Genomic DNA, 27,572 nt, shown 5'->3' with positions numbered 1-27,572 from the left:
GATGGGGCTTTGACATGGGACTTAGCCACATAACAGACAAAAAAAATGTTCAGACTGCCTCCAGCTCTGAGTTCTGTCCACATAATATGCTAGTGTCCACACCGGGCAAAGCGTATGGAGTTGTCGCTCTCTGTCAGACTGGAAAGGAGGCAGATGGAAAGCCTCCAATTCCAGAGTCTGGTTGATGTGGAATGCCGAGATGGTTTTTGGCAAAAAAGCAGGATTGGTATGAAGCGTAACCTTCATCCTGTCTTCTGCAAAAATTAAGCAGGCTTTTGCAATAGAAAATGCTTGCATCTCGCCCACCCGCTTAGCAAGAGTCGCTTTCAAAGATAAGTATTTCAGCTCAGCTGAATGCACGGACTTAAAAGGGTAGCTTCATAAGGTGCTTCCAGCAGCACATTAAGCCTCCAACGAAGTACTATGTGGGCCTCTGCCTGCACTGGGGACTGAGCACAAATGAGCCAGTCATCCAAGTAATTGAGTACTCTGATGCCTCTGAGTCTCAATGGGGCCAGAATAACCTCCATGCACTTCGAAAAGGCATGGGAAGCTGGAGAGAGGCCGAATGACAGTACCTGGAACTTGTACGCTGTCCCTTGGAAAGCGAACCGCAGGTACCTCCTGTGCCCTGGTCTTATGGGGAAAATAAGTGTCCTTCAAGTCCACCGTGGTGAACCAGTCACCTGGCCTTACTGACTGCAACAGCTTGGTCAACATCTTGAACCTCCGTCAACTCAGATACAGGTCAATATGTCTGAGGTCAAGGACTGGTCTGAGGCCACCATCCCGCCTGGGACCAGGAAGTACCTGGAGTAAAAACCTTCTTCCAAATGAAGAGGATGTACCGTGCAAATAGCCCACTTTTGTAGCAAGGCTGTCGCCTCCTGAGACAACACCACTGTGTCTTGCAGGTCCGTGACTAGCGTTGTGTTACATTACCATACATGCTCAGTTGTGGCTTGGTAAGGTGAAAATCCAGCCACTCATCAGCTTATTTATCCATGTCAGAATGTTTTTGACAGATCAGCCCCTAATTGTTGTCTGTGACGGTCCATTGTGCTCCCATCATTAGCTGAGGCCTGTGTCGTGCTGATGGATAGATCAGAATGATGGATTCAGTCCATCCATATTCCAGCTGATCAGTCTATTAAAAAAGTCATTTGTTGCCCTCCTTTAGCAACCTTGTTCTGTGACTCCAGCAATAGGCTAGCTGTTCTCTTTTTACTTGAGGCCATCTAAAACACAGCCATTCAACAGTCTATTTGGGCCAGCAGCTAAAAGCTCTTTGCAAAGAGCTAAATTTGTTTTTATCTTCTGTGCATTTTTACAAAACACTGAAGATTGTGATGCTGGATATGCTATTACATTTGTACTTATTAGGATTAATGGAACGTAGTATTGACAAAAAAACAAATGGAAACAAAAGCTCATGGCATTGGTTCAATGAGCAATCTGAAATTTTGTATATTACACAAAAAGTGCCTTTTTTCTGGTTGACTAAATTCAGGGATTTATTTATTTACTGACGTAAACACCCACTGGTCAGTTCAATTTAAGCAAAAATATATATCATAATATATACATAGGTTAGCCTCAGAAGATGAAAAACAGACATCAAGTAAATAAAATAATATAATCTCCACATAAAAGTCATGCTTATCATTGTAACAAAAATGTATTAACATGATCTTATTTGCATTTGTTTTGTTTTGTTTTCTTTGGATACATGAAACTTTGTATTGTATTGTGTGTAATGGTAATACAAAAAATTGAGATTCTTGGAATATGCAGAAAAATACATATTTTTAGTTACAAAGGGGTACAATGAACTTGATTAACAAATTCAAACCTACAACCTGCTGGATATTAGTGATACAACTGTCGGTTACCAATTGTGACTTTCTACCTAGTTAGCATTTCTTTTTTTTTTTTTTAATAAAGCCATACCACTGTTCTTTCATAAGAGGGGAATTAAATTTCCCCTTGCCCAATTACAGTAAATTACATGGAATTTATTTAACATCCCCAGAATCTCTTTGTGGACAAATCTGGAACAAGTAGGTTGTATACAGGAATGGTAAGGGATAAAACATTTCTTCTGCAGGAGTGTTACTTATCCTTTTAATCTTTAGATGACTGGCAGAAACACAGATATATAGTTGATAATACGTTTTTTTTTTTTTTATGGGTTTTCGGCCCAAAAGGACAGTCGTCACTTAAACAGATGACATTAGTGGCCACATATTTGTTTTGTATACTGCTCTACTACTAATTGGAAGTCAGTGGTAATCACTGGCACCCGCAGCCGTACGTACATTACACATTGTGCTTACCTTCTGGTTTGCAAAATTTCGTCTTCAAAAGTGTGGACTCGAATGTATCTTGTGCGATCGGTTGAAGCGAAACATTTGAAGCTAATAGAATCCTGCTGTTTATTTAGTGGTAGTAAAAGAGCAAATGGAAGCAGATACGTTTGGTTGAAGCCTTCAAAAAGAGCCAAAATCTGTCTTGTGATGATCCAGGTTGTCAGAGAGAAGAAAAAAAAAGCAGTAAAAACACCGAACCGTCTGTTTCTGGTAAATATGTTTCTGGCGTCGAATGTTAGTACAGTACTACTGCATGATCTGAATTCTGCAGCTCTTCCAGGATTGGGCATGGTAAGTTAAAGTTTAATTTGTATTTTAATTGTATCAGTCATCATTAACATATAATTATTGTGTTATTATTATTATAAAATCAGTAGTAGTCATTTACAGCCCTATAGATTATATTAGAACTCCCGTAGTTTTCAGTCTTATGTACAGCTGTAAGATTATAAGGTTTATTATGTACAGGTCACGTGACTTCACCACAGTTGAATGAAAATGACAACCTGATTTCTAAATGTTACTGATGAAAAGAGAGATGTGTTTGTTGAAAATCAGGAAAATGCTGCCACAAGAAAAAAACATGATATTATTGTTATTTTTTTTAGCTGCCTGTTTTGTCACATGTAACAAAAAAAAAAGTTGTTTATACGCCATGCTTAGTGGATTAATAATGATTAGTTGCAGTGATTGTGAGAGTAAAATAATTAGAAATGGAACTAGCATAAAAGATTTGTGAGCTAGTATTTTTTTCCCCTAGTTTAAGTCTGTCTTTCAAAAAGGTTCATTTGTAGCTTTTATTGTTGTTGTGGACTATTTGGCTGTCACTGTAGTAGTTGTTGTTCTGTCTCGATGGCAGTGTGCTGTGTTTATTCATTTTTTGAAAGGGAAACAGTGATACAATTTGATTGCAGTTTTCTAATGTAAGTGTTGTGAAACTCAGGAAAGAACAAAAGTGCAGCACTCTGATTGGCTGAAACACTTTACAGCCTGGTTATGCAGTTGTTATCACCATGAGAAGGGATGTTGGTGTGTTCAGTTGTGCGTCCATGTAAAAGATTTCTGGGGGAGCTCCTGATAGTAATCATATACCTAAGCAATTACAGTGTATCCACAAATATATATTTAAGACATGGAGACCACCAACAAATAGTACATGTTTACACAAGCACTTATTCACAGACAAAGATCCCCCAGAAGTTGTGGGATGGTTCTGTGACAAGAAGGGAGCTGAAATTTGGGTAATTTTTAAGACCTTGAGGCTAACGGCACATTTTAGTATTCAGGATGGGATGGAATATGTTTTAACAGTATTGTGGCAATCAGATCTTAATACTGTATCAGCATTTATCATTACTGTGTACAAATAAAAGTACTACAACAAAATCATTAAACTGCCATTTAAGCTGTATAATTTGATACAAATGTCAGTTAAATCGAAATAAAAATGATTGTCAAAACCCTTACTCAAAAGTGAATTCATAATTGCTAAGATGGGGCATGATTAAATAAAGGTTGAGAACCCCTGCAGTAGTACACTTACATTTTATTCCTAACAAAGAAGGCTATGCAATTGGTGAGAATATTTCATATGTAACAGTAGATCAGTATAGTGGCTTAAAATAGTTTAAGTTTGTAAACTTTAAAACTTTGCTGACAGGCCGTTCATTTCGTTACTGATCAAAATTAAACTACAGTATCTAAGCTAGTTACTCACGTTCACGACGGTAAAACAGATCAACCTTTTGTTTTACAGGACTGAAATGTTAATAAAGTGGAACTACAGTAAGCCTAAAACATAATACGAAGTACACTGTGAATAATGTGTAGTACAAAAACATGGCTTCAGAAAAACTTAACTACACCTAAACAGACTCATCTGAAAATAATTGTACATATCTTTTATATTAAGAAGGAATCGGTATCAGTATGCTAGAATTTGAACATATATAGTCCTTGTTTTTAGTGTTTCTTACCTGAAAGATAATGTAAACTGCCTCACCTTACTGTCAGGCATGAAAGAGTTCCTCCTCATTTGGTCTATAACATTTAGAACACTGGGCACGCACACTGTGCAACACATTGACCAGAATGCCAGAAAATAACAGTAATATTCAAAAAAATTGAAGGATCTCATCACTGTTTAAAAGTGATGAGTCTTTCTGAGCAATAATGCAAGTTCTTCTTTGCTCCTATGAACCCATTAACATGTTTTGGATTATTTTTTGTACATTTTTGATGGAAACCATGCTGACACCTTCTTTTGGTTCATCAAATTCTGAAGCCCAATTACATGAATTTACTTTCAATAAATTACCATCTTTGCATATATCAGTCAAATCATGGAGACTAAACACTCACAAACAATATGCATTATAATTTAATTGTCACAGCTAATTTAGTTAACTTATAATAGGTTTGGACAGATGAGCTTGATATTTTAGAGTTACTTCCACAACATTAAAGCTACATAAGCCAATTTTAGTCCTAGAATGTTTTAATACTATTGGCAACCCATATTTTTGCATACATTTTCAATTTCAAAACACTACTTTCACCAGGTACTGACAGACACATGTACTCCATGTCAATGAATGCAGGAAGCACAATCACAACATATGCAATTGTCTAATTGAAAGAAATATAAAATCTACGTTTATTTAGTTTGCTAAATGTGGGTTTCTAAATGTCCAAACTAATAGCCTTTCCACAATACCTACTGAAAAATAATGTGAAAGCAGCATCTGTTTAAAACTGCACAATTCACACTCACTTTCACAAAATGTGATGATTGTGCATTATATAGCTAGTGTGAACAGGATATCAGTGACAAAAGAGGAGGCACTGAGATATAAAATCAACTTTAAAAAAATGTAAGTAGACAAATGTTTAGACTCATGCATTACGTTGATAAAGGCATTAACCAAAGTGTCTGTCAATTTGAATTACGGCAAAATCTGACACCATTTTTTGCATACTGTATTTATTCCGGTACCAAATCAAATGATTTATGCTGCCACTAAATACTTCTGTACCGAATCTAACCCTTCTTCCTGATTTTCACTGGACATGAAAATCAGGGAAAGGGTTAGACATTTTTGGGAGGGGTGGGTCCACATATCTCAGAAGAAAGAAAAACAGCAGCTATAATTATCCTAAGATTTCATAAAACTGGATATTTTAGACAACCCAGAACTAGCTGCATCACAGCAAGGCTGCTGACTTGTTAGAACAACATTGATTTATTTGGGATAATTATTATTTATCTGCCCGATAAGCGTACAACAAAAGTATTTTTGTTTATTGTTTCATATATTTACCATACTGTTTAATAATGAATAAAATATGTTGTATACATCACCTGTCTATTCACTCGCTGTTTTCCAAAACCCCCCCAAAAAAAACAAGAAGAAATGCCAGTTTCAAGTACAATATCTTACCTGTAATAATATCAATATAAAAAGATGTATAGGATTGTGTTAAGGATGTAGATTATTACATTCTTATTAATCTACTATAAATGCACCAGGTAAAGGTTCTTCAAAAGGGAAACACAAAACATGAATTAAAAAATTGTGTGGAGTAGTGGTTAGGGTTCTGGACTCTTGACCGGAGGGTTGTGGGTTCAATCCCCAGTGGGGGACACTGCTGTTGTACCCTTGAGCAAGGTACTTTACCTAGATTGCTCCAGTAAAAACACAACTGTATAAATGGGTAATTGTATGTAAAATAATGTGATATCTGTATAATGTGAAATAATGTATAATGTGATATCTTGTAACAATTGTAAGTCGCCCTGGGTAAGGGCGTCTGCTAAGAAATAAATAAATAATAATAAAACATGTCAGATGCGGGTTGAAAGCTTGTGATAACATTCCAATGAAGAAGTACAGTAAGACTAGAAAACGTCCATTCATGATCATTTGCTCATTCTCTCAAGGTATATACCAGTGGTGGCCAATACGTGGATCGCAAAAGATTTTTGGTGAATGTGCCGTCCGGTAGCACAGGTGAAAATATCCCAACAGTTTCTGCATGTGAGACTAAATAAATGCTTGTGTGAACCTACATTTTAAATTTAGGCACACGTTTGTGCGCCTAGAAATTCCTAAAGGTTGACTATAAAAAATAAACATGTTTTTATTTCAGCTGAAAGAATAAAAAAAAAAACATTCACTCACATCTAACTCTCATAGCTCAATCGTAGTGTACTATGGGAATGTAGTTTATTGGTGTCTACTGCCCACTGTTACTCACACATTAAAAACTACAAATCCCATACCCTGCCAATTTCACTGATTTATCAGTGCGATAACTACTCATTTCCAGACACTTTGAAAACTTGTCAAACCAAGATGAGGAAAATAACAAATTATTTTTATGTGATTGGAGAGGTTTCAAAAGAAAACTGCAATGAACAAAATTCAGATATGTCGGGGTCTTTACAAGAATTGAGCAATGAAGGTATGTCAGAAGATGAAAGCGAACAGGGAACTTCGAGAAGGGCTATGTTAGTTACAGCGTGTTCACAGTTGTAAGTAGCAAAAGAACATACAAAGTTCAACCAACAGTGGCTAAAATATTTTCCATGGCTTAAATGTGCCTAAAAGTTACCGCAGAGCCCTGCCTACACCAGGTTTCAAGACTGAAAAATGCTGGTAAGTTTCTATTTTATAACTACCTATGCTTAGTTAATTTTTAATATTAATGCTTAATATTAAAAATGCTTTGATTGTGCATTGGTAACATTTTTGTGGTTGTGTTTGTTTTGTTTTATTATTGCTATCTTACGTATTGGATACTATTATATTAAATCCTGCTAATAACTGTAGGTCATAGATTACAGGTGGATAGCGGAGCCCGTTGCGATCCACCAAAATGGATCGCAGTGTTTGGTGTATTGGCCACCACTGGTATATACGGTGCCACCCACTAAGACAAAATGTGCAGTGCCTTGCATTTTGTTATCCGGTGTTTGCCATATAACAATCTGACAGGGAGACAGTGGTTTTGAGTGCATGTGTGCCTTTATGGAAGCAGCTGGGACGTGCAACAAGAGACGCGTTGCTAAGGAACTAATTGAGCAGGTAGGCTCGCCTGTTGCGGAGTTGATCGGGAGGTCCTGATTGGCTGGGGGGCGTGCTCGGGGAGGCTGCTTGTAGCTCAAAAAGCATCTGCACCGCCATGCTACACAGATGGGTGCTGTGTTTACATCAAGGAGGAGAGTGTCCGCTCCACGGAGAGAACTACTACACAAAACCCATCCACTTCAAGACAGAGCTCGTGAAGGCATAGCCCAGCCGGGGACGTGTGAAAAGACTGTTTGAAGAGGTCGGAGTCGCTGTGATAATGCCACAAGTAGGTCAAGCAGTGTAGAGCGTTTGCATAGAGTAGTAGGTTCCTGGAGCGGGACGTTCCTTTTAGTAGGATTAGCGCTTGCCTTGTGTGGCAAACTTTGATTTATAGCTTTGTTTTATTTTCTTTATTAAATCTGACACTATGGCTACCATTGCTGGTACCCTAGTGACAGCCTGTGTGTTGTTTATTAAATCTGCACCCCTGTGCAGTGTGTCAACACCCAATGCTCTGTGTCTGCTCTGAGTATTATTCAGTGACGAACCACGTATGTAACATCACCCTGTTACAAACAATTAGAATCCCCAATTGACTGATGTATCAGTAGCTAAAGGCTTACACGTCATAAAATTCTCCACTGAAGAAACCTAGAGTAGGCTAAAGAACCATTCAAGCCCCCACAGCACACTCTCCTTAACAGATGTGGGCACAAGCTACTTTGCAAGTAGTTGTTGCAAGTAGTTTAAACTGGGGACACTATACAGTGCCTACAGGAAGTATTCATTCCCTTGGATGTTTTCACAGTTTGTTGTGTTACAACCTGAAATCTTGATGCATTCAAAGGGGATTTTTTTTCCTTTGATTTACACAATCTACTCAACACGCTTTTTTTTTTTTGTATAAATTTAGTCGTTGCCAATTATTATTTTTTTTATTATTTTCTCCCAATTTAGAATGGCCAATTATTTTTTTAAGCTCAGCTCACCGCTATCACCCCTGCGCTGACTCAGGAGGGCGAAGATGAACACATACTGTCCTCCGAAGTGTGTGCCGTCAGCCGACCGCTTTTTTTCACACTGTGGACTCACCATGCAGCCACCCAAGAGCTACAGCGTCGGAGGACAACGCAGCCCTCGGGCAGCTTACAGGCAAGCCCGCAGGCACCCGGCGAGACTACAGGGGTCGCTGGTGCGCGGTGAGCTGAGGACACCCTGGCCGACCTAACCCTCCCTCCCCCCGGGCGACGCTCGGCCAATTGTGCGCTGCCCCCTGGGAGCTCCCATCCACAGTCGGCTGTGGAATAGAGCGCATCCTACACTCCACACGGAGCACCTTTACTGGATGCGCCACTCGGGAGCCCCTCTACTCAACACTCTTAATGTGTGAAACAATGGGGGGGTGAAAAAACAAATCAATTAAAAATAAAAACCTGAGAAGTCTTCATTAGATAAGTATTCACCCCCTTTGCTATGACACTCCTAAATAAGCGCAGGTGCAACCAATTGCCTTCAGAATTCACACAATAAGTTAAATGGAGTCCATCTGTGTGCAATAAAAGTGGTTCACATGAGTTCAGATTAAATACACCTGTCTCTGTAAGGTCCCACAGTTTGGTAGTGCATTCAAAGCAAAGATACTACCATGAAGACCAAGGAGCTTTCAAAACAACTCCAGGATAAAGTTGTGGAAAGGCAACGTTCCATGGCTGAGATTGAAGAAACTGTCCATGTGTCAACAATAACTCAGGTACTCCACAGATCTGGCCTGTATGGAAGAGTGGCAAGAAGGAAGCCATTTCTGAAAAAAGCCCATGTAAAATCCCGCTTGGAATTTGCAAAAAGGCACGTGGGAGATGTGACAAAAGATTCTGTGGTCCGATGAAACAAAAATTTAACTATTTGGCCTAAATGCAAAGCGTTATGTCTGGCGCAAACCCAACACAGCACATCACCCAGGTAACACCATCCCTACTGTGAAGCATGGTGGTGGCAGCATCATGCTATGGGGATGCTTTTCATCGGCAAGGACTGGGAAGCTTGTCAGGGTAGAGGGCAAAATTGATGCGGGCAAATCCTTGAGGAAAACTTGCTTCAGTCTGCAAAAGACTGAAGACTGGGACGGAGATTCACCTTTCAACAGGACAATGACCCCAAGCACACAGCCAAAGCAACAATGGAGTGGCTTAAAAACAAGAAAGTGAATGTCCTAGAGTGGCCCAGTCAAAGGCCGGACTTGAATCTGATTGAGAATCTGTTGCAAGACTTGAAGATTGCTGTCCACCAACGATCCCCATCCAACTTGACAGAGCTTGAACAATTTTGCCAAGAAGAATGGGCTAATATTGCACGATCCAGATGTGCAAACCTGGTAGAGAGACTTACCCCAAAAGACTGACAGCTGTAATTGCTGCCAAAGGTGGTTCTACCAAGTATTGACTCAGGGGGGTGAATACTTATCTAACCAAGACATTTCAGTTTTTTTATTTTTCATTAACTGTTGTTTCACAACAAAAATTCTCTTGCCTCTTCAAAGTGTTGAGTAGGTTGTGTAAATCAGAAAAAACTCAACCTGCCTTCAGAGAAACACTTAATTTTGTCAACTTAAAATTGCTGTTTGCTTCTGCACAAATAAAACCGACCTCTGTTCTAAACCTTTTCACCTACAACAGCGGTTGTTGATCCATGCAGCAAAAGGACATTCTGAAGACAAAATTATAGTGTTTGTGAAGAGAAGGTCGACTTTTGAGCAGTTGATTAATGACCAAGGATATATGTATAAAAATATCAAACCAAATCGTGATTGTGTTTTCTTTACATTTACTGTAAAGTAGCTTACCTTTCCTTAGGCGTTCCTACCCCATGCTTGCCGAGTAAATGTGTGTTCAGGTGTTTTTTCATGACAAAGGCCCATCTAGTGAAAAAATAAAATACAAAAAATGAAAAACAGGCCTGTATGAGTACGTTTCAACAGTCAATGTTTCTGCTGTCTAGACAGAAACAAAACCACAAACAAATGAAAATGGGGTTAATTTGAATAATAATACCTGAATTTCATTATGAAAATTTATAATATGAGGCTTACAGATACAATTAACAATCCCCTTACTTGGTAAATATGCGCTGTGAAAAAAATTCCAGGAGTCATTTTAGTGGGCAACACTGTTGATGAACATTTCATTTTAATTTAATAAAATCTGTTTTCACAGGTAAGAATCAAATATAACCGAGCAGGCGGTCATGTGCCATGAACTTGTCTCCCCAGCGTACCTGCTGAATATTTACTGTGACAAAGTTACAACTACTTGTAGAGCTAGTGATCTCTTATTTCAATAGAATAGTGATGGGCTATGCAGTGGTACTTGTATACCCTCAACTCATGATATTATGGTAGGACAAAAAATTACAACCACATGGGCCACCATTTACAGCGGCTAGGACACTGTTTTGAAGTCTGCAAGGGGCTGAAATTGTTCTGGAGGTATAAAATGATATCCTCTTTTAATAACTTCATAGGAATTTTGGGGGTTGACATCTGCAGCACAAGTCTGTTCTCCAGAAGGGACAGCCTGTCTGAAACAGCAGTAATTTATGTTGCCTTGAATACAGAAGCATATGCCAACCAAGTAGGGCATTAATAGGACATTTTATTGCTGTTGTTCAGTTATGGTTTTAAAGGTTTTACTCCAGGGGCAGGGAGGATTTTAGCCAAAATATTCACATTTCTAATCTCCACCACATATAGCATTCCCAGATCTGGTTGTACCTCCTTTATATGTTAGCTAAACAATAAGTAGGGGTACTTGTGTGCCATACTCCTCATAATCTTGGGTATCAATTTCTTCCATACGATAAAGGCAGAGGTAGGTCAAAGGCCATATTGTTGTGTCTCTCCAATGATGGGATAAAGAGAGTAAGTACTTGTGTGGTATACAGTGATCTCTTTGTGTCCCTATCTCCACTACATGATTCTATGAAGACAACATTTTTTTAATTTTTTTTAAATCACAAATTAATATTCCAATCCCTGTAGCAGTTAGTGGCGTCGATACAGTATTGCAACATTCTCACTCAGACGGTCGCCCTGAGAGAAAAGCCTTTAGGTCACGTGTGGACTGGGAATGATCAAGAGGAGGATCACTACCTCACCACATGACCTGTAGCAAGGTTTCTACCCATTCAGCAGCCAAATGGGTTGAGGGCATTTAACAGGCACCCACGTTAATGAGCCGAGAACAGATATTCCCCTGAATCACTGTCATCCTGCAACACATCCGTAAATGATTCCTCAATACTAACATCTTCAGACATTGACATAAATATTCAAATCATTTGAAACGTTCTCTTGGATTTTGCCTTGCAAGCTTTTATGTCAGCCGTTTTGAAGACCTTGAATGAATTGATCAAATTAAAGTTATTAGGGAACTGATAGCAACCACTATCTAAAAGAAAAAAAAAACACTTTAAAAGAAAATCAAGGCAGTCCTTAAAACACTTGTGTTGCTTGTTTAAGTTGCAGTGTAAAAGAGGCTTGCAAACATTTCTGTTAATTATGTATTACAGCTGTCCTTCATAAACTTAATTACCAAGTGCTGAAAGGCAATATACTCAATTTGCATATGTACATGAAAGACATGGCATATGCAAAAATATGATTTTAATTAGCATTCTTTGATTGGGAGGGTTACAAATCAAACTGGCATGTTGTAAGATTTTCATCTTCAGTGTTGGATTAATCCAGACATGTGATGGCTCAACTAGCACTGCCCACTGCAAGAGCCTCATATGAACACTTCTGAAATAAATCACATGCAGAGGCAAACTGAGGTACACATTTATTATTAAAATATATATTTTTTTATAAACCATCTACTTATTTTATACGCTGTTCATTTCTTGGCCATTGGTACTGTCAAGTTACCATAATGAATCTCTCTCTCTATCTTGCAGCCTCTGGGTTTATCAATGTAATTTGGTCTTTTAAATGATTGTGTCTTGATTATTCTTATAAAAGGATATTATGGTGTCATTCATGTTATCAGTTTATAAATACATTTAACTAATAAGACTCCTTGGCCTTGGGGATATTCATAATATCACAACAGATAAAAAGAACGGTCTGTATCTTTTATTTTTTCCGCTGAAACTAAACCTCGTTAGATCTATGACGCAGGCTCTTATACCTACCATTTAATAACAAGCCAGGATAAATGCCTGAAGCACATTATGTGTGTGTATTCCGATGACAAGACGGTTGATTTTACCATTTTGTACAACTAGACCCCACAAAAGCTCCCTTTGTTTTATCTAAATGTTAATGTTCCATCATGACATGAGTTGTATGCTTCAATCTTAATCTGTAATAAAATGGACAGACTGGAAATCTTTTCAAAAAAGAGAGGTTAAAGAGTAAGTAGTGAGGTTCAAAATAAAATTGCGTTATACATCCCCATGTGTTGCTACAACTGTTTAAATAACATACATGTCATTTTTCTTTTCATTGTTAACATCCTGACAACTTTTTACACTTATAACTTTAAAGTGTTTCAAGGCACTTTTCAAAATGACTGCTTCTAATCCTAGGACAAGACATAATGTGATTTTGGTGACCTGCTTTGCCCTGACCTTTTCCATCTGTGTTAGTGCCAGTGGTCAGCATGACTTTCGGGGTGTGGCCTCATTTGCATGTTAGCTTTCAGCAATTTATTATTATTATTTGCTTATTTAGCAGATGCCTTTATCCAAGGTGATTTACAGAGACTATGTTATAAATATGTCCTATATTTTAAAATAAACAATATAATATAGCTGTGCAAACTGATGTGGGACATGTCTTCATGAACTTTAGGTCTGCTGTGAAAAATATAGATTTATATGGTTGGAAATATAATTAATTAATTAATTAATATATATATATATATATATATATATATATATATATATATATATATATATATATATATATATATATATATATAAATAAACCCTGCTTGTAAAGACATATATGATGTATTGTGTGAGGTTATGTAACACGAGTGAATGTATTATAAATACTGCATTGGTGTATAGTTTAAATGTGGTCTGGCAGAGGCGGTTTTAGCAACTCGTCTCTGCCAGACAGCTCGTGAGAATATGCGGTCGACATGTCGGCCACGCAAACTAACAACTTGTGTATAATGTGACCATCTCCGGATTGATTAATGTATTGCTAATCCGGAGATGGTCACATGTATATAAAAAATAAAAAAAACAGCAGCTTTGGCTGGTCAGGGGTGGGGGTTCAGGAAGGAGGAACGAGAGCGGGTGTTTGACAGAAAACAAAAGTAAAATTAAAACAGAAAGTAAAAATAATCATTGCTGATAGTGCTGGAAGTACCAACACGGTACTTGGTTTTGGTGGAGGTATTTGTGTTCGTGACCTGTTTTTGTATGCCCTTTTATTTTGCTATGTGAGCATTATTTTTGTTTAATTATTTTATTCTGAATAAAAACGTGCCCCGGCACTTTAACCCGCAAGCACCTGCCTGTGTGCCTCTGCGTCAGCTTCCTGGTCTGTGGACGTCATCACTACTAAGCCGTCCTGTCACTTTCATATTTGAATATGCGAGTAATGTATTTGGCATCTTTCAGAATTTGCATATGTTTCCACACAAAGAAAATATTCTCTTATTTCAAAGCAGCACTGAAATGTATGAAGCCAGCCTTTTCGAATGATGTATTTGATTAGCAAATAATTTAATTTATAATGATGTATGCAGCCCACAAAGTTACATATTTATTGCCCCCCTGATCAGTCATACAAATGGCATTGCATGCAGTTGGCAAACTATCTTATACAAAAAATATCCATGTTTTTTTTTTTTTTAAATCTAAAGACTCCAACCTTTCAAGTGATGTACTTGATTAGCAATAACTGAATTTATAATGATGTATGCAGTACAAAGTTACGCAACTTTATTCTTTTCCTTAGATCTCGGTGCACTTGATCAACTATTGTATGACCTAACTTACATTCCAGCATGCCAAGTCAAAATCAATGCTATAAATACATCCAAATGAGCGTACATGACTTATTGGACGCATTCTGTTTAGGGTGTAGTGGGGCTGGAGTCGACTGGGGCGTCGGTACTGGGCTCCACTTCACCACTTATTTGTTACTTAAAGTCACCATTTTATTTTGGTATTTGTATTTTATTAACACAGATACTTTTCATGGATCCTAGTCACAACTCACATTCGTCATGGGTGAATTGTCTGTAGTACTGTCACTCACTATCATACAGCTCACAGTTGGCTAAGGGGCAAAAAAAAAAAAGAAAATTCAAACACCTTTTTTTTTATCCAATGATAGGAAGAAGTTTTTAACCTTTCAGTTTTCACCTTCTGATTTATACTGTAGCCTATCACAGCTGATGGGATTGCGACCCATAATTCATTGTATGTACTGCTAACACTGACTTTCACAAACACAGGTGCACATGAAGCACTTTGTTTAATATACATTGAAAAAAAAAATGTAGGGCCTATTTTCTGTTTACGCTACAATGAGGGCATTTGTATTTTACACCAGGAAGAAAAAAAAAAATAAAATTAAAAAAAGAGGTTACCAGATATTGGGACACTGACAGCAAAATAATAATAAATTCAAATTTAAAACACAATGGACTAAATTACTTCCTGAAATCATGAAGTATGAGGTGTAGGCCTATATATTTAAAAAAAAAAATGTTTCTTACAAATCTTTCTTTTTTACAGCAGCTCTAAAGTTAATGACGCCACGTTCCAAACCACAGTTTCCATATAAATCTTAAATAAGCTCTTTATTGCAAATGCTGGAAATATAAAACAAAATACTGTTTATGAATATAACGAAATCCTGCAAATCACATATTCCAAAATTGTTCAATGAATGTAAATATTTCTAAATACTGCATTAGCAAATGGTACAAGCAACTTTTTGTACATCAAAAATCACACCAAAGGCAAACACCAGGACTTAAAGGGAATGCTACTCATTTTCTAGCAGCTTCTGACTCTTTTTCTTCATTGGTCAGCGCTATTGGAATTCCGCCAGCACCCAGCTCAAACTCCTTTCAAAATCACAATGTTAAGGGGATTCCGCAATTCACTGCAAACGTAAAAACACTTTTCCCTTATGTTGCCCTTACACTCTTTTGATGCCACACAATTTTTATTTTCTTGTTTGTATCAATTTAGAGTGCCTGACTAGAATGTATAATCATGTTCCCTCCCCACAATAACCCACACAACAGCTCAGGAGAACTGAAGGTCAGTGGACATCCTCTACTCACACCCCCAAGCTAATCAGCTCATTATAAACAGGAGCACCAGAGCCAATGCAACTCTCCCTATGAATCCCCAGCGAAGATCAGCATCTTCCGACAGTCAGAACTCCAACCTCCGCTGACCTGGCTGAATGACTCGCCCTGTCTACCATGTGGTCGTGCCACTTGGGGACCCCACAATTGTTTTGTTTTAATAACAAGAACTTGAACAAGGATGTGATCTGGGTGAAATATTACCACGTTTAAAGTAAGACAGAGTAGGCCCTTAAGCTGTTTCTTGGTTCATAAGGAAGGGAAATTTTATACTGAAGAAAGTCTTCAGATATGGATTACTGAACAATGTAATATAAAGTTGGAATAAACATGCAGATTGCAACCATTTCTGCATCACCTGAAAATTACTCTCATGCCTCCGTATCTTTTTGCTTTTTCTATCTAGTAATCAAGAACGTCCTTACAGGATTGCAGAAAACTGTAATCCTGAGGACATCAGCATTTTTTGATATAATCCCAGATTTAACTTTTATTTTAATTTTTTTAAATTATTATTTATTTATTTATTTATTTTGTTTATTTAAAACTAATTTCTACAGTAGATGGGGCTTGAAAAAGGTCTGTGTTACATATTTTTGTAATGACACTGCAGAGGGATGATTTGTACGACCACTTCAGTAACTGACTTTATATTGGCTTTTCTCATGTGCAGGAATATTACTGTTTTTCATTTAATTGAATTTCCTAGCAATTTATTTTAAATATACTAATGTATAAATGCAACTGAATGTCATGTAACATGAAGTCATCTGTTAATAGCTTGCATATACTGAAGTCCAGCAGTATCGTATTTGTATTCTGCCATTAAAGGCTTGCATACACTAAAGCACAAAAGAGTCATCTTTGTGGGGGCAAGACCACTAGCAGTGATTAAGTGAGAAGAAACTGGATGAGATAAATGTCTAATGGTGGAGATAGTGCTGGTAAAAAGCACATTTTATACTATAAAGTCAGACTACTAGATTATTTTTCCAAAAGTATTGTTACATAAAAGACACTAAAATCAGTGGGTATGCCAATATACAGGAAATATTATAGAGTTGTGTTTTATTTTTGTACATGTTTTTTTGGGGGTTTTTTTATACCTGAGATTTTAACAGATACTCAAAACTGGGACTGTTGTGTTACATTTATTTTAAAAATACAAAAATCAGAAACCTGCCAAAAAAAGTAATACTAATTCTAAAAATCAAAAGTACTTATGATACTGAAGATAGTAAGGCGTCCTCTCAGTTAATTGTCATGTCATCTACAGATCGATTCCAGACCACTAAAGCCACAAACATTTACTATGACCGGACATGTATGTAATGTATCCATATTCTTGTCCTCATAACCTGTATAGAATTTCTTCCAGTACATTTTGGGTTATAACTTAAACATTAGTCAATAGGCTGGCATACTCCACTGACATATTCAGGGGTGTGTGTTTTTTTTTTATTTATATTCTTCTACTCTATTATATTTGTACTTCAGTCACCATCAAACCAAAACACAGAAAGCGTCACTAAACCTGTTTGAACCAAACCAAATGTTTTTATAAACAGACGCAAAATAAAGGGTCAATGTTTCTTTCTAAAAAAGTGAAATGTTTACAAAACTAGATGCAAACAGCTAATGTAATCGAATTTAGAACTACAAATCAAACGTCTTCATTATAGCTCACTGCTAATAAACCAAATATTAGTTATATCTTGCTTTCACAATGTCTTTCCAACCATTCAAAAGTTTCCACATAGTTTGGTACAATGCAATTTGCCTATTAACCTTTTTTGACATTTTACTCTTTTTTTTTCCCTTGAAATTAAAAATGAAATGACTGTGAGCTTTAAGAAAAAGAGCATTATGAGGTAATATCAAAGTAATTTTTCAGATAAACATAATGTTTACTTTGAGCACATATTAAAATGCTTTATATCAAGCAAATGAAATGTTCATAAACTGTAACTAAAGTCTCTTCAATAGAACAATCAGTGAAAAGACCTAGGATTCAAGCATTTTACTCAAAATGGATTAGAAAACCCAAGAGTGTCCTCTGAACCATATGTTCCATTTTTCCTCTTCCCTTTACTATCTAGCACTTTTCTAGGGAAAATTGACTGAGATGGAAGCTATTTTGCATGGTACAGTGGCTGAGGCTAACAAATGAGAGTTTTGTGGGCTGGATGTTAGTCCCTTGCCTCATCTGCCACTCCTAATGATGGCAGCCACCTGCTGTTTTATTGTCACAGCTGGAGCTGGTTCACATTCTTCGGTGCTGAGCTCTGCCCATGAGCACCAAGCTCTCTCCTCGCCTCATTACTTTGATGAACTTTTTATGGTCAGCACCCATGAAGACCTCATCTAGGACTGTACAACCTAGACTGGCTTCAGGGAGTTCTCTGGGCTTGCATAGGCTGGAGATATAAGTGACACTGAGGCACTTGCTATCTGTCACATAAGAAGTCGGCAATATGACTAGCCACCTTTATCTCTAGACAAGGCTCCCAACAGGTACAGTTGGAACAGGTCTAGGCTTTAGTATTTCCTGCTGCAGTAGCTGTAAAAAGAGCTAAAATGTATTATTTTCTGAAAGCGGTAGTTTGTAAGAGAAATTTGCATTTGTAATTGAAAAATTAAGGAAATTAGCATTTTGTAATTGTCAAAAAATTCCAAATGTAGTTTCTTAGTCTAAATGAGTAAATGGGAGAAGAGATCCCCAAATACATTGTTGTATTTTTTTGTTGCACTAGTCAAATTTAATATCAAACTTTGTTTTGGTTCTGTTGGGTGTACTGAAATGTTTTTATTCTGTCTTTAAAATTCATTGACCTATGTTGAAGGGAAATTATGGATGACAAGTGATCTTAGTGTTTCTTATTAATTCTGCATCATAAAACGGTACTGGTAAACAGAAGGAAACTTCACTACCATGTACTGTTGAACAAATGTATTGCTTACATCAGTGCCCTAAGTACAGTATAGGTCCCTCAAATGTAGGTCCCTGTCCACAAAAGCAACTGAATCTATTATGTTTAGGAACACACAATGGTATAACTGAGCTACTAATGGTTAACTACTGCAAGAAAAACAACTAATAGTAACTTTTCATCTAAAGCTGGGAAATTATTTAAAGAATTACACTTTTAAAAGGCCATTAGCATCTTGGGCAAATTTCTTTATTTCTCCACACAGTGTTAAAAATATAAAGAAAATATTTTTTTTCCAAGGGTATGTGCTAAATGATTAAACACCAGCTCTGCTCATTATCTTGCTTTACCAAACTTCTCTAAGACCAAATAAATCAAAACTGCCTCTAACATCCCCGAATATATAAATTACAGACCTGCTCAGTGGCAGCAATGATATTTTAAAAAGCTTGTTGCACAATTTTATGGCAATGATGCAATTTATAACAAAACTGTCTTTTTATTTATCAAGTCTACATTTTTTTAGCCATAAAACATGGTTAGAAATCTTTACAGATGTTGAATCTACTATACAGCAAGTTATGATCTGTTGTTCTACAGAGATCCTAGTATGCTAACATATAGAATTGACTTCCTAAAGTAAAGTACCCCATACAGATTTTTAAGTATATTTGGGGGGAAAAAAAACAAAAACATATTACAAGGTTGTATAGTCTAACCTATTACTTTCTTGTAAGTGCTTGGCCAAATGTAGTTAACAGACACCAAATAACTATATGCAGTGCTCACCTGTTATAACGCGCCCCGTTACAGTGTGGAATCGGTTATAACATGGTCGGGTCGTGGCTCCCATTTGCTCCATAATGCCATTACAGTAGCCCTTTTATACTCATTATAAGGCAGAACACAAATAGCACAGTCTTGTAACTATGGCACCCCACTGTAGCGTTATAAAGGGTGAGCACTGTATTTGGTATGTTTTCATTGTCTGAACCCTGAGAAATTAGGCAAACTGTTCTGAAATGTTTATTTTTTCTTTCTTATTTTTTAGAATATAACAGGGGCAGTTGCATTAAATTCAAAAGGCACTAAAAAGGTTAGTACTGGTCACTATAGGCAGTGCTTGTCTTGGTGATATTGAACTAGTTTTCACACTGGATTGTAATAGACTTCCTTGGGGGGTTTTAGGAATCTATTCCTAGAAAATCAATTATTATTATTTATTTCTTAGCAGACGCCCCTATCCAGGGCGACTTACAGTTGTTACAAGGTATCACATTATTTTCACATACATTTTTTTTGTTTTTGTTTTTTACTCATTATTTTTACATAGTTACCCATTTATACAGTTGGGTTTTTTACTGGAGCAATCTAGGTAAAAGTACCTTGCTCAAGAGTACAGCAGCGGTGTCCCTGACCTGGGATTGAACCCACAACCCTCCGGTCAAGAGTCCAGAGCCCTAACCACTACTCCACACTGCTGCCCTAACGAAATAAAAAACAATTACTTGTAATTGGTTCAGACTTCTATAAAGACAATTACTTGTAATTGGTTCAATTACTTGTAATTGGTTCAGACCTCTGTAAAGAGTAATATATTAATGTTTTTTTATTTTGTTTTGTAAATATTCATTTTCCAATTAGCATATGATCAATAAAGTTATTCAGGATACAGTAGTAGCAGGGTACAGCAGTCAAAGGTTCCCCTTCTGTTTTTTTGTCCTTCATACAAGAGGTTAAAAATGAAAGGAATGGACTTTGACACTGCACCACGCTGGCACGTTCTCATGTATACCCCTAATTAAATGAATTGCTTTACTACAGTAGTAACATGAAAGTTGAAATATATGTTTGCATGAAACAAAAATAAATATTGAAATTAAATGTAAAGCATAAGTGATTTTCAGGTAAATGGAAGGGTGCTACAAAGGTAAATTCACCCTTCTTCTGTAAGAAGAGAAAACAAAATTAGCTGGATTAGTATTTGGCTGACTTTCACATAGAACCTTATGATGTTGTGAGAGGTTTACATTCAGTCTTTCACAACTGAGGATAAGTTGCCTATTGGGCAGGTCACTGGCTGGTATAAACCAGACAAAAAAACAACTCTAGTGAAACCATCATTATAGAATAAACAGGCATTCAACAACCGCAACAGCTCCTCAGGTTCAATTTAAAAAATGAGGACCAAATGAAGCTTTAAAAGAGGAGCTCGATGAATCAGTAAAAAAAAAAAAAACAGATGATTTATTTAGTGTGTTTACTGTTTACTGTTTCTTGGTGCCTTGGAGAGCAAATTAATGTTTTATTTTGCCCCATAGTATAAAATCATTTTTAAACCCTTGGGTGTATGACTTTCAACATCAGATACTGTGTGTACACTCCAATTGCACGTACCTATTACAAACGGCATTTGAAAATACTTGAAAGCTTTTGGTACTACTGGTCAATATTTTACCCAAATGTTTCTTATTAATTATGATGAAAATGGAGTTTCTAATCAATGGAATTTGCAAAATCATATTTGGGAAAGTACTCTAAACCGGTACTGTACATAAATATAACCTGTAATTAATGTTCCACAAATAATTAAATAATTAAGGATTAATGTCTAATTTTCATTACCTTTACATATGGTTATTACAGGACCAGATCTTGAACATCAGCAATTATCTTGAACTACCTTGAATGTCTGTGAAACCAGCCGTTACAATGTTTGCACTGTTCTCCATGTAAATCGTTTTTTAAAATTGCACAAAAACAAAATACAAGAACACACGTTTTATAGCAAAGGGGAAATCCGCATCTTAGAAATTAAGCAAATAACATAAAAACAAGTTGTCAACAATTTGAGTTTGTGTCCCTCCCTGGAATAATATTCATTCCCCAATTCAATTCATTTCCAATTCATTCCACAACCCGGGTATAAAACCTGCTACAGGCCCCTCATTCAAAGTAAGAAGTTGAACTTCTGTTTGTACTAAACAACAAATAACTGAAGCTTGTTAATAGAAAAACACAAGGAGCCACATTCATAAAGCATTAGCCTGCTATTAAGCGCATTGCATTTATAGGAATGTAAAGGAGTGATAACCTAAGAACTTCCTGTGCTGTAGGTCATCTTCCAATTAGATCTTTGGGTGTAGCAAAGGAAGGGATTCAGTTACACAAGCAGCTTTTTAAATCAATACTGTTCTATAAAACTGCATCTGCAGACAAAAAAAAAGAAAAGCAAAAGAACCCAACTGTCTTCTGCATTCAGCAGGGGGAGGCCAACAAACAGGTAGGAAGACTTTAATACCTTTAGGCATCAGTCCTTTAATCCTTATTGATACAGCCCATTGGCTTAACCCTGGTGTAAACATCCACGTGTTATTCTCAAATGGTGTCTACACAATGTATGCTGTACACAATGTTCTGTACTACAGTAAGTAACATCACTTAAAATATATAGCTATTATATTCCTCTTAATCTTCCCCTCAAGATACCACTGAGCTTTGTGTGAATCCAAAATATAATTTGGATTAATTTTTATTTTTGCACATGTAACACATCTCGTCTGGATGAGAGACAAGATAAAGAGCGCACAGGAAAGGGGTCAATCTTCAGTAACACACTTTAATAATATGGATTGACAGCAAAGTCCATTAAAGCAATACTTTAGGCAGTGTTTGAGTGCAGTCTGTTCCCAAAAATTAGAAGCATCCTCCGAGAACCTGATGAGATTTTTTTTCCCCTTCAGACTTTCTAGGGGCATGCTGAAACACTCTGGTCGAACTACAATCAGAACCAATCCCTTACTTTTGTTCGGTACAATGAAATGCAATAGATATGTGGTTATCTATACAATAACTGAAAGCTGGACCAATGTAATAAGACTTGAGGAAAAAAAAGTCTTAATTCATGTCTTTAACACCTTCTCCACTGGCACATCTGACACGTCACGGCTCGGTACGGTACGGGTACAGGTGGACCATGAAAACTGTGAAATCTGTAATGTTCATTGCACTACCTTCTTTGCTGACTTTTAAATCACAATGTTTTTGCCCTCGCATGTGACTTTGTAGCATCGACTCACCCATGTTGCTGATATCAAAGCTTTTCATACAATACCGAGATCGTGCTTTGCATTGATAGTTTTTGTCTTTCTGCAGTCACTCATTGAAGGTCTTGTTTTCAAACCACTGTTCATTGAAATGGCACTTGCCTGACATTTTTTAGTGAATTTAAAGTGTTTAAAAGACTACACAGCTACTCAACCATTATCAAGCAGCAACCGCAATCTCTCCCGCCAGCTCTGGCGAGCATAAACCTCACATAAGAATACACTTCTGACAACGCAGTGAGCCAATCAAAAAGCACGAACAGTGAGCCAAATCGAGTTTGGTCATATCTGACATATTGTGGGGGGGGTGGGGCTTAAAAATGTGGAATACAACAAGTAAATTAAAAAAGTATCACATTTTTTAAAAAAAAGTCCATGACTTTCCATGACCCTATAATAAAATGCCAATTTTCCAGGGTGTTGCAGGACTGGATTTTGTTAAAGCAGTTTCCAAGACTTTCCAGGTTTTCAAGCACCCGTACAAACCATGAACAATTAATAACAAATGTCTTTGGTTGCATGTGACGTCAGTAGCATGGCTCAGCTCTGCAGTGGAAAAACAAACCAGGCTCCCCTTAACCATGAGGGCTCGGTAAGGCCGTGGCGCGGCTCGGTTGTACAGTGGAAAAGAGGCATAAGGGTTTGGCCACAATATCCAGGGTGGGCATTGTCTGGCACTGAAAGCCAAGAAGATGACTTGGAGACTTGGGTGTTATTGGCGCCTTAAATGACTATTGGGGATTTGCCTGAAAAAAACTCAGGTGTGGATGTTTTTGAGGTTGTTCAAATGATGACAGTAGTGGTCTTAAGTATAAAAGACTGTGGTAACGTGACAGACGGTCAAGACTGGCCAGCAACTGCAATTACTGCAAGTGCTATTGCACACATTTATTATTTACAATTGAAATCAAAACATGAACAAAATAACAGTGTGAACAAAAACACTACACACAGAACTCTTCAAATAAACAAAACAGCACCCAAGCACAGCTATCACGGTACCTTTTCTCACTCTTTTCACTGGTACACTCCTTCTCCACACTCTCCTACACAACCCACCCCAAACATTCATTCCGTTGTTATTTTTATAGGGCGTGACAAGGGGTAATGACACTCAATCATTCAATTACCCCCATGCAACATTCCACATTTATCAATAAAACAATTAAACACTTACACAATCCCCAAACCAATTCAACTATTACATTCACCTGTGGCTGTGCATAGGTGTCCTGCCCACATCCTCTCCCTACTCTGCCACAAGACAACCCGACTTAGTGCAGTGAAAGTTTAAGGATTCAACAAAGAAAAATGCTATGGGATCTATTTTAATAATCTAAAACACTGGCATATCTTAATATTGTCATTCTTAAACTCAATATTAATCCCCTCATGGGTAATTTAATCGACCCCTTTTTTAAAATCACTGTTTTAGAGTGATACGTGGGATTGAGATCTGACACTATTTTGAAGGTGCACTTCCTAAATTAACAAGGATAAAGCTTTCAACTGAAATGTAGAAGTGTAAAGTCCCACAATCTTTCTCTGTAAAATCATGGGTTCTGTTTATGTGACATCTACCATCCATTAGATTTTTAAACAATCAATGGTAGAGTACTGTATATACAGTGGTAATGCTAAAAGAACATACAATTCTTTGAGAGGTCTTTCTCTTCTGTGAAGTCTGCTTTATGAGATGTTGTTGTCCAGTTGGTTTGTGTTCCTCAAATGTAGTTTTACATTCTTGCTATATGTGAGTTTCTGAGCCTAATGTAAATGGCATCTTCAAGCTCAAGAAACAAAGCAGAATTTTAAAAAAAAAAAACATAATATAACCCCCCCCCCCCCCCCATGATAATTCATATTACATTATTTTTTATTTTATTTTTTACAGGAAATGCTCATTAAACTGATTTTTTTATTTTTATTATAATTATTTTTTTAAGTTAATGAGCATTAAAGAAATATGACTCATAATGAATGGATGGAAGTAGTTTTTTTTTTATATAATCCATATAAAATATCCAACTGATCATTAGTTTCAGAAAGGCAATTAAAAGGAAAGAAATGTTTGAAATAAATATTATTAATGAGGGACTCAATTTCAGATATGGAGAAATGAGAACGATGAAGTGTAGATTTATGCTTGTGAAGAAGAAACTTGGTCTATTTCCTAAAAAACTGTATTTAAATGTATTTCAACTCACTTTATAAATGCATTAACCCTATGCTGCCTACTAGGAATGACTATAAATTGTGCATGTATCCAACAACTTTCTATTTTAGCGTTTGTAGTTGAATAACCATAAATCACAAATTAAAACCCAATATATCAACAGAAAGGTATTGAGTAGACCTTTCCAATATCATCTGTTTTGTTGTAGGGTGTTATAGATTTTGTCTTATAAGCAACGCCTCCAAAAAAAATATTGAGATATGAAATATTCATAACATTTCAACAATGTGCACATTTTCATATTTTTCCAAATTATGTAGAAAGAAAAGTTAGTGTATGGGAGATATGCAATTTTATGAGGATTTCAAATATTTAAATCAGAATTTAAATTGCTTGTTCAGTTGCAGAGCTACATAAGGTTTTGTAATGCAAAAAATAATGTGCATAAAAGAGCCGAAATGACGGATGTAAAACAAAGTGAAAATGAAGAAACCTGGAAATAGAATAATCCTGTTTGTGATTAAAGTTAATTATTTATGCGTAGAGCTCTCAATATGTATGCCACACAAGATGTTGAGTATGTTTATTATTATTATTTCTCTTTCTTTTTTTTTTTTTTTTTAAAAAGAAGAAACTTGACTGTATAGGGTAAAAAAAAAATACCAAATAAACAGCTAAATAATAATAAAAGTAATGACTACAGCTAAATACTTATCCATCGTTTACACACACAGAAACAAAGTAAGAACATAAAAGAAAGTTTATAAACGAGAGGAGGCCATTCAGCCCATCTTGCTCGTTTGGTTGTTGGTAGCTTATTGACCCCAGAATCTCATCAAGCAGCTTCTTGAAGGATCCCAGGGTGTCAGCTTCAACAACATTACTGGGGAATTGGTTCCAGACCCCTCAATTCTCTGTGTAAAAAAGTGCCTCCTATTTTCTGTTCTGAATCTCCATTTGTGACCCCTGGTCCTTGTTTCTTTTTTCAGGTCAAAAAAGTCCCTAATAATAATAATAAACACAATAATGATAAAAAAAAAAAACAACCATCGACATGGCAGATGTCATATTTACATTCGCCTCCGTCCAGAGAAACATTTTCAAAACAGGGCATGAAATAAAATAAAAACATATATAATTAAAAATAACAGTAAAACCATTTCTTAGATGTCTTTTCAGTAATTATTTTTTTGTCTCAGTCGACATCTAATGTGCCCTGCAGCTGCACGCATACGCACACAGACACAGACACACAGCAGGGCAAAAAACATTCCGGAAGTAATTTTTCAAAAAGCGTATATAAAAGTTATTTTTTAATAATAATATGAAAAAATAAAAAAACCACTAGTTAGTCCCAGTTCTTAGCTTTCAGATGAGTTAAAGACAGCATTCCCTCGAAGGCTAAAATGCGCGCATTTTTTGCAGTAAAAAGTCTCAAATCGAGACTCCAACATCTCGGGGTAAACATATAATTTTGAGCGCATTCTTGCAAAGCATTAACATAAGCGTATTTGTGTCTGCCTTGCAGTTGATTCACTGATTTCCCTCTGTAAAAATGCACGTCACATTCGTGCAGAGCTCGCTCGGCACCGGCAAATCTACAGGAACAGGGTGGGCGAAGCAGGCGTCTGGCGATTCTGCCTCTATGTAGTGCTGCTCAGTGCTGCAAATGAACTTTACAGTTTTTAACTCGTCGTATAATTGATTTAAATCTTTCTGCATTATTTAGAAGTATAAATACTCAGGTAAACAAATAAAAACCACAATACTCACTCTTTGACAGTTTTTAAGTGTACAGTAATTGAAGACGACATACCATGTGCATTATTTAATTTTTTTTATTCATCATGTGACTTCACTCGCATATCTCTGCTGAAACTCAACATGGCGGCTGCACCACCGAAGGGAAAAAAAGCAATTTTTCATTAAGACAGAGCTAAAAAAAAATCTGATTATTTATATGAGTATATCTATATGTACAATACCTTTAAATATCATAATGCCAGTCTTTAACAGGGGAGGTCTGTGCTGACTGTCTGGCACATGCAGGGTACTGCAGGAAGAGGGCAGCAGCCTCCTGAGATCCGCCTGTCAGTCAGGTGGGGAAGAGGGTGTGTTGGCTTTCCCTCTCTCCGAGTGGCTGAGAGGCGAGCCTTAGGGGATTTGCTCGGCCCATAAGTACTGCGCTTGGTTATGCATTCGGGTGGCCGTGATTGGGAATACACAGAGACGCTGGCCAAGAAGGCCAATGTAAACATAGACCAGGCAGGAACACCAGTGGTGGGAGCAAGCAACCAAAATAGGCAAGCAAGGCTGAGGAAGACAGCCAGCCTAGTGAAACAAAATAACCTGCAAAATAAATTGTTACGTACCTGAGGGTACGTGTGTAGTGATAGGGGAACCTTGGCCACCCCAGTGTATAGTGCATAACAGCGTAGGACGGAGATCCCGAGCTGACCGGCTTAGCGGCAGTGGGGGCACTGCGTAAGCAGCACTTTATTTTGTAGTTTTATTACTGTGTTTTATTTTCCCTTTTCATTTCGCCTGTTGTTTTCATTATTATTTTGAGCACCTGCGAGT

General features: G+C 37.0%; 1 protein-coding gene across 2 annotated transcripts in view; it reads right to left on the bottom strand.

Moving 5' to 3' along the window:
- Window positions 1–27,572, bottom strand: part of LOC117394736 (zinc finger protein 407-like) — a 274,187-nt gene that overhangs the window by 140,155 nt on the left and 106,460 nt on the right. For both annotated transcript variants that reach the window (XM_033993241.3, XM_059012746.1), the window contains exon 4: window positions 10,281–10,355. In XM_033993241.3, the coding sequence (XP_033849132.2) occupies window positions 10,281–10,355 (75 nt within the window). The remainder of the gene's footprint in view (window positions 1–10,280; window positions 10,356–27,572) is intronic.

The sequence above is a fragment of the Acipenser ruthenus genome, chromosome 3, assembly GCF_902713425.1.
Source record: "Acipenser ruthenus chromosome 3, fAciRut3.2 maternal haplotype, whole genome shotgun sequence".
NCBI lineage: Eukaryota > Metazoa > Chordata > Actinopteri > Acipenseriformes > Acipenseridae > Acipenser > Acipenser ruthenus.
Note: the sequence above shows the minus strand (reverse complement) of the source record. Positions and strands in the feature narration are given on the sequence as shown.